General features: G+C 37.8%; 1 protein-coding gene across 1 annotated transcript in view; it reads left to right on the top strand.

The window, feature by feature from the left end:
* Window positions 1-1,352: 1,352 nt before the first annotated feature.
* The window catches only part of GET4 (guided entry of tail-anchored proteins factor 4), a gene marked incomplete in the record, with an annotated part of 411,984 nt that continues 403,994 nt past the window's right edge, over window positions 1,353-9,342 (top strand). The window contains 1 exon segment of the mRNA XM_053694897.1: window positions 1,353-1,581. Within this exon segment, the coding sequence (XP_053550872.1) occupies window positions 1,430-1,581 (152 nt within the window).

Below are 9,342 nucleotides of genomic sequence, written 5' to 3'. Positions count from 1 at the left end.
CAGAGGACAGTTCATGCAAAGTTACATCAAGCGGAAGAGTGGTGAAACTTCCGGCCCGATACAGGGACTGACTTTAGCTAGAACAGTGACCGGAAGTATGGGCAGAATAATCCCATGGTCACTGTGGACTAGGGTAGTCTACCCCGATGTCCAAGTCAGGATGTAATTTATTTGTTCATGTTTTCTGATCTATCTGTTTTATAATGTTCAAAAACAAAAATGTTGTTGTATACCCTGTTGGCGTACCTTGTTATTTATTATATGCAAATGTATGCTTTGCCTTTGAAAAAGGGGAAGATGTGATGAGAGCAGGATGTGATGTCAGTAGTATGTGGGCGGGGCTTAGGTCCGGTGTCTGTGTCGCAGTTAGTTTAGTACAATCAACCTGACTAGATGTGTATTGTTATGCTCTGCAATAAAATAGAGTTGTACCATCATTGCTGTGTCCTGCATATGTCCTGCATCTCATGACAACTAGTGTGGCATGTTTTGTTGTGTGGTTTACTTCAATATTTCAAATTACCTTTATATGTATGTGGTGTACGGTGTGTGTGCATGTGTTGAGTGGTGTGGGCGCATATGAGTGTGTGTATGTGTGGTGTGGGTGCATATGTGTATGTGTGGTGTGTGTGCATATAAGTGTGTGTATGTGTTGTGTGGGTGCATATGATTGTGTATGTGTGGTGTGTGTGCATATGAGTGTGTGTATGTGTGGTATGCGTACACTGCTTATGATTGTGTATGTGGGAGGGAAAATACAAAATGGGGGAGGAATGGGCTGCTTTGCCTTAAAAAGCCTGGGTCTATTTTTGGTCCCAGTCCGGCCCTGGTGGTGGACCTTTGCTGAAACTGCAATCCCTATTGTTTTCTATGGGAGACACATAGCCACTTGTCGACAAGGGGAGGTTCAGCCCACATTTTTTTTTATATATCAGACCAACGGACTGTGAGATTGGTAAAACCAAAAAAGGTAATTTCTTATCAGACTAGCGATGTTTTGAATATCAGGGCCTCAGTGAGTTTGGATTTTATGTTTTGATTTACTGACCCACTGTGTGGTGTAGCGAACAGACGTTTAATAGTGTGTCACACTATCTCATACTGTCATTTGACAAACTCAGGGACACTGCAATCATATGACAAGTATTTTTAACAAAAATGGAACAGGACAAGTAACAGAATAAAGTTTAGAAAGGACAATATATCACGGAATTGTAATTCAACACTCATAAAAATTAGCAACGTTTATTAACACAAACAACTATAGTAAATACAGAACAATGTATTGTACAACGTTCTATGACAGCTCGTTTAACTGCAAATGTGATATAGGCGTCAGGTTCCACATGACCCAACTCGGCCACCGTACAGGAGCCCAAAGCATGTTTGTTGATCTGCGCAGCTTCGGTGACGTCACCGCACCTCCCCTATGATGGCTGCTACGATGTCGGAGCAGGATGGCTCCAAAGGCAGCGCTCGGAACCGGGGCGGTGTGCAGCGAGTGGAAGGGAAGCTGAGGGCTAGCGTAGAGAAGGGCGACTATTACGAGGCCCATCAGATGTACCGGACGCTGTTCTTTAGGTACGAAATTGGCTTTTTTCCATTGTCAATTCAGTCCGCAAATTTAGACGTTCCAGAGCTTTCCGCGGCCTCATCCAATCTGGAGCTGATTGGCTGGAAAATCCTCTGTTGCTAAGCAGGAGTTATGGTTTCACCCCACGGCTTATTTCATTGGCTGTTGGTCACGCCAATTTATCAACCCTTTAGAGATTAACCCCCTGTTTACCAGACATGTCAGGAATGCTGATGCTCATATCCTGTTGGTAGGCTGGGGTTAAATATATAGGATAGTGGACGGGATCTTTTAGAAAGGCATTAGATTCATTGAGGGGTTTCTCAGTCAGTAGGATTAGCCTATTTAAACGACGTGCATGCAATCGTGGATGGAAACAAATTACAAATCTAAAAGTCATGGACTACAAATTGATATGTAGCTGGCTGTTGGAAATTACAGTGTGTTATAACCCTGACGTGTTGCCATATAATTAAACAGCATGGCATTATGTAACCATATGGCTATAGTTGTAGTTTAGATAATAATTTAGTAATTTATATACGATTATGCCAGTCATATTGGATGAAGTATGGAAAAACTAGCCGAGTCCATTATTGCTGTAACTGTCAGTAATGCGAGGGGTTACAAACAATGGTGATTCATGATCCTGTTGCTCTAAAGGAAGCTGTCAAAATGTTTGGTTTGAAGTCAATAATCATTACTTTTCGTATTATTGCATAATATTATTTGTGTATTTCCTGGTTGGCCGTATTATAATTAAAATGTTGTTGCACTATGATTGAGTCCCTGTTTGTTTCTGAAATATGAAAAATAATTTAGGCATTTCAAGCTTCAGAAGTATGTGAGAGAGCCCTAGAGCAAAATGAAATATGAAAACTGTAGCCCAATTAAAGGGACATGAAACCCATTTTTTTTTCTTTCATGATTTAGAAAGAGCGTGTCATTTTAAAGTGAAGGTCCATTTTGATGAATTACTGCCCGGTTTTTAATTAAACCTATTAAAAACAAGGGCACTTTAATTAATCAAAATTGACATTTCACTGTTTTCTTAAAAAAACTTACCTTTTAATCCTGGCAGCTGCTCCAACACTTCCTCCGCCCATCGCAAGCCGTCTTTACGGGTCCAATATGACAAATCCGGCTTCCTCCAATCACATCGTTGCATCAGGCCAAGATTCCCCCGGGGGGGGGGGGGGGAAGCTGTGATTGGAAGAAGCCTGATTCGTCATTTGACGTCTGCAGAGGCTTCCGACGGCCGGGGGAATAGCTGGAGAGGCATTCAGGATTAAAAGGTAAGTTTTTAAAGAAAATAAGTGAAATGTCAATTTTGATGAATTAAAGTGTCCTTGTTTTTAATGGTTTATTAAAAAACGGGCACTAATTCATCAAAATGGACCTTCACTTTAAGCAACTTTCCAATTTACTTCAATTATCTAATTTGCTTCATTCTCTCAATGTTTTTTGTTGAAAAACATATCTAAATAGGCTCAGTAGCTGCTTATTGGTGGCTGCACATAAATGCCTGGTGTGATTGGCTCACCCCAGTGCATTGCTATTTCTTCAACAAAGAATACCTAAAGAATGAAGCAAATTAGATAACCCAAGTAAATTGGAATGTTGCTTAAAATTGTATTCTCTATCTGAATCATGAAAGTAAATTTTGGGGTTTCATGTCCCTTTAAATGGATACTAAACCCAAGTTTTTTTTCTTTCATGATTCAGGTAGAGCATGCAATTTTAAGCAACTTTCTAATTTACTCCTGTTATCAATTTTTCTTCGTTCTCTTGCTATCTTTATTTAAAAAAGCAGGAATCTAAGATTAGGAGCGAGCCCATTTTTGGCAGTGTTAATTTTGACAGCAAATTTTGATTTAAGGGACATTCTAGGCCAAAATAAACTTTCATGATTCAGATAGGGCATGTAATTTTAAACAATTTTCCAATTTACTTTTATCACCAATTTTGCTTTGTTCTCTTGGTATTCTTAGTTGAAAGCTTAACCTAGGAGGTTCATATGCTAATTTCCTTAGACCTTGAAGGCCACCTCTTTCAGAATGCATTTTAACAGTTTTTCACCACTAGAGGGTGTTAGTTCACGTATTTCATATAGATAACTGTGCTCGTGCACGTGAAGTTATCTGGGAGCAGGCACTGATTGGCTAAACTGCAAGTCTGTCAAAAGAACTGAAAGGGGCAGTTTGCAGAGGCTTAGATACAAGATAATCACAGAGGTTAAAAGTATATTAATATAACTGCCTTGGTTATGCAAGACTGGGGAATGGGTAATAAAGGGATTATCTATCTTTTAAAATAATAAAAATTCTGGTGTAGACTGTCCCTTTAGTCTTAGTTTTAGTCTTTTGACTAAAATGCAGTTTTAGTCGTATTTTAGTCATCTGAATTGTTTTAGTTTTAGTCTAGTTGTAGTCGACTGAATCTCCAGTAGGTTGTAGTCGACTGAATCTCCAGTAGGTTGTAGTCGACTGAATCTCCAGTAGGTTGTAGTCGACTGAATCTCCAGTAGGTTGTAGTCGACTGAATCTCCAGTAGGTTGTAGTCGACTGAATCTCCAGTAGGTTGTAGTCGACTGAATCTCCAGTAGGTTGTAGTCGACTGAATCTCCAGTAGGTTGTAGTCGACTGAATCTCCAGTAGGTTGTAGTCGACTGAATCTCCAGTAGGTTGTAGTCGACTGAATCTCCAGTAGGTTGTAGTCGACTGAATCTCCAGTAGGTTGTAGTCGACTGAAATCTAAGGGGTTTAGTTAGTATAATGCATTATTTAAGCACTTCTCTATAATTTGCAAACTGATTATATACTTCAGGAGTAAACATAACACCTGTTTTTATTTATGGTATTAAAGTTTAACCATGCAATAGACACAGATTTAGCCGTTGTGATATATAACATCTTTATTAAACTTAAAATTAAATAAAACCAAGTTTCATAAACAAACAGAAGTGCAACTTTAAAATATAAAAAAACAAAACTGTAAGCTGTATTGCACATATTACCTAATATAAAAACTTTAACAGTTCTCTGTTAATAATTAAAACAAGTATCAAGTAACTCAACAACATTTTCTGCAGCTAGCACAGGCACAGCATAATTTAACTCATACTCGTGGGTTATGCTTTTTTCTATAGGAAGAATCAATTGATTGTTCACAGATTCTAAAAAATTTCGGCAACGATATTAGCACTGCTCTAGAACTTCCAAACTCATTATATACTCCTGGAGTAAAGGTTTATTAACCGGTTTTTATTTATGGTATTAAGGTTTGAACATACAATACAGATTTAATTGTTGTGGTATATAATGTCTTTATATTAAAATTTAATAAAATTAAGTTTTCGTAAATTTGAAAAAAGAGCAGTAATTAGATATGGATTAATTATAACACCTTGCATAAAATGTTTTTGTCAGCAAATTTTGATTCAGTTTTAGTCAGTGTTTTGACTAAAATGCTGTTTTAGTCGTATTTTAGTCGTCATTTTTTTTAACCCCCTAATGACCGAGGACGTACACCATACGTCCTCAGAAAAATACAGCTAACGCCTGAGGACGTATGGCGTACGTCCTCGGTTTGGAAAGGAGCTGGAAGCGATCCTGATCGCTTCCAGCTGCTTTCCGGTTATTGCAGGATGCCTCGATATTGAGGCATCCTGCAATAACAATTTGTACCCCTCCGGTGCAGAGAGAGCCACTCTGTGGCCCTCTCTACACTGGACATCGATGGCCGCATTCGTTGGTGGGTGGGAGCTGCAGTGGGAGGCGTGTGGGCAGCCATCAATGGGTTCTGAGACACAGAGGGGGGCGGGACAGTCGGGTGCGCGCGCGGACAATTGTGGGGTGGGGGAGGTAAGAGAGCTGTTTGGGAGGGATCAGAGGGGGAGTGATGTGTCAGGTGTGAGGCTGATCTCTACACTAAAGCTAAAATTAACCCTACAAGCTACCTAATTACCCCTTCACTGCTAGCCATAATACACGTGTGATGCGCAGCGGCATTTAGCGGCCTTCTAAATACCAAAAAGCAACGCCAAGCCATATATGTCTGCTATTTCTGAACAAAGGGGATCCCAGAGAAGCATTTACAACCATTTGTGCCATAATTACACAAGCTGTTTGTAAATGATTTCAGTGAGAAACCTAAAATTTGGAAAAATTGAACGTTTTTTTAATTTTATCGCATTTGGCGGTGAAATGGTGGTATGAAATATACCAAAATGGGCCTAGATCAATACTTTGGGTTGTCTACTACATTACACTAAAGCTAAAATTACCCCAAAAAGCTCCCTACATGCTCCCTAATTAACCCCTTCACTGCTGGGCATAATACACTTGTGGTGCGCAATGGCATTTTGCGGCCTTCTAATTACTAAAAAGCAACTCCAAAGCCATATATGTCTGCTATTTCTGAACAAAGGGGATCTCAGAGAAAAATTTACAACCATTTATGCCATAAATGCACAAGCTGTTTGTAAATAATTTCAGTGAGAAACCTAAAGTTTGTAAACAAAAATGTGAAAAAGTTAACTTTTTTTTTTTTTTTTTGGCGGTGAAATGGTGGCATGAAATATACCAAAATTGGCCTAGATCAATACTTTGGGATGTCTTCTAAAAAAAAATATATACATGTCATGGGATATTCAGGGATTCCTGAAAGATATCAGTGTTCCAATGTAACTAGCGCTAATTTAAAAAAAAAAAAAAAAAGTGGTTTTGGAATAGCAAACTACTTGTATTTACTTGTATTTATTTATGGCCCTATAACTTGCAAAAAAAAGCAAAGAAAATATAAACATTGGGTATTTCTAAACTCTGAACAAAATTTAGAAACTATTTAGCATGGGTGTGTTTTGGTGGTTGTAGATGTGTAACAGATTTTGGGGGTCAAAGTTAGAAAAAGTGTGTTTTTTTTTCCCATTTTTTTCCCCTCATATTTTATATTTTTTTTTTATAGTAAATTATAAGATATGATGAAAATAATGGTATCTTTATAAAGTCCATTTAATGGCGAGAAAAACGGTATATAATATGTGTGGGTACAGTAAACGAGTAAGAGGAAAATTACAGCTAAACACAAACACCGCAAAAATGTAAAAATAGCCTTGGTCCCAAACGGTCAGAAAATAGAAAAGTGCTGTGGTCATTAAGGGGTTAAACAAGCTTTATTAGATCCAAAGCATTAAGACATTACATATCATACATTCCAATTATTATGAGAGTACAATGAAATTGTAAGGTGGTTATTTCTTTAGATAACAAGTGTCTCAATGTCTCTTTGAAAATTGTAAAATCTGCAATGCTTGTAGTTTTTCTTTTTGCCATTTTGTAATCATAAACGACGAAAATATAGAATAAAAAATAAAGTATATAGCAACATAACTTTGGTATGATTTGTACAGACAGTTTGTATCTTAATGTAACAAAAGATTTAAACTGGGCTGCTGATTAGCAGTTTGTCTCAAAAAAGCTAACATAATTGGTATATTTCTAAAGGTATTGAGGCCTAACGAGCTGTATTTTGAATAGTGGTTTGTGTTTGATGAATAACACTGTTTGTTGTGTGTGTATATATGATTCCCTAAAAACCATCAGTGCGCAATAAAAATCTAACCTCTTTGTTTTTTGATAATGATATTTCTCTAGAAACAAGAGAAAAGTGACATTTTGTCTCCAGCTCTCCATAGTGGGGATTGACTGTTGCTTCCAGAGTCTTGGGATTAAAGGGACATTCAGGTCAAATTAAATTTTCATGATTCAGGTACAGCATGCAATTTTAAACAACTTTCCAATTTACTTCCATTACAAAAAATGTGCACAGTCTTTTATATTTACACTTTTGAGTCACCAGCTTCTACTGAGCATGTGCAAGAATTCACAGACTACACGTATATGCATTTGTGATTGGCTGATTGCTATCACATGGTACAGGGGGAGTGGAAATATACGTAACTTTTAAATTTGTTAGAAAAAAAATCTACTACTCATTTGAAATTCAGAGTAAATGGTATTGTATTGTCTTGTTATATTGCATTTGTTAATTTGGCAAATCTACTGTGTTTACTGGTCCTTTAACTGCTTTGCACTGCTTAGCATAATATACAGAAGTGTTAGTTTGTATTTACATTTAATCTTGGGCGGATTGTTAAATAGTAAGGTGAGAGGATTATATGGGATATTTTGTGATAGGACTATTTGAATCTCTGTGTGTACCTGCTGCCATAAGGGTTGTAGAATGGGACAATCCCACCATATATGATATAGTGTGCCAGTCTGCTTGCAGGCTCTCCAGCACAGAGGGTCTGATTGTTTATAGATTTTTGCCAATCTGCTGGGATAAAGGTACCACCGTCCCAATAGTTTCATATTGGTCTCTGTTATACTCATTGAGGAGGGTGACTTACTCATCTGCTGAAAGATCTTACTCCATGTCTCATGCGTCACCTCAATGCCTAACTCTGGTTCCCATATCTTGGTGTATGTAGGGAGTTGTCTAGATAGAGTGATTGTCTATTAGAATTTTATATATTGCTGAAAGGGAACCCTTCAAAGGTTGTGTAGACCAGCATAGAAGCTCAAATGGTTTTAAAATTCGAACTAAATGTTGCTTGTCTTTATTTTGCATTATGAAGTGAGACATTTGGAGATAATCGAACCATCTGTGGAAATATGGGATATGTTTATCTATTAGTGATGCTCTAGTCAGGAGTGCCCCTTGCTCTAGCACAGAATGGCATGGTAAACCAGTAATAATACTATACGAGGTGTCATTCCAAATGTGTTGATGGGAAGTAAACACCCCATTATGCAGCAGGGGGGTGAGAGGAGATGGGATTGTGGAAATCTCATGTCAAGCCCTTATTAAAGCATCCCATGTCGCAATAGTGCTTTCAATTAGAGTAGAATTGTATGTACAAGTAGCTCTGTGTTGTGTGCGTGTCCAGCAAACAGCTCCTAAGCTTTTTGTAGCCACCAAATAGTGTTCTAATTTAACCCATTCTTTGCTTTGTGCGTTTTTACTCCAGTCCACAATTTTGATCAATTGTGCCGCCTGTTTATAAAATTCGAGGTTTGGAACACCGAGCCTGCCCCTGTTCCGATTCCTATATAGTGTGGCTTTAGCTATTCTGCTCCGTTTATGTGCCCATATAAATGTGTTTGCCATAGTTTGTGCCGCACTGATAAAATGTGCGGGTGTGGTAATGGAACTGTCTGGAACAAATAAAGAAAGCGTGGAAGGATATTCATTTTGTAAGCTTGTATTCTACCTAACCAGGAAAGATTTTTATTTTGCCAATTATCCATGTCCATTCGTATGGTGTTTTTAGGAGTTTTTGGTAACTCAATGTAAATAATCCGACGATATTGCTATCTGTATCCTCAAATATTTTAACGAGCTATGTTGGTGTGCAAACTGATATACTTCGGTTATCTTTTTACTTCTCGTTATCAATTGCAATACTCAGGAATTCAGATTTAGATGTGTTTATTTTAAAATTTGACATAGTTCCATATGTTTCCATTTCTGTCATTAATGTGGGTATAGTTAGTTCCGGAAGAGTTATTGTAAAGAGGACATCATCGGCATATAGTATGTTTTGTATTGTGTATCTCCTACTAATATGCCGTCCGCCCACCCACCCACATCGCCCCCACTATACTAAAGTTATTAACCCCTAATTCCGCCGCAACTATAATAAATCTATTAACCCCTAAACCGAAAGCCCTCCACAATGAAATATACTAATTGAAACTCTTAAC

Source organism: Bombina bombina, chromosome 11 (genome assembly GCF_027579735.1).
Source record: "Bombina bombina isolate aBomBom1 chromosome 11, aBomBom1.pri, whole genome shotgun sequence".
In the NCBI taxonomy this organism is placed as follows: domain Eukaryota; kingdom Metazoa; phylum Chordata; class Amphibia; order Anura; family Bombinatoridae; genus Bombina; species Bombina bombina.
Note: the sequence above shows the minus strand (reverse complement) of the source record. Positions and strands in the feature narration are given on the sequence as shown.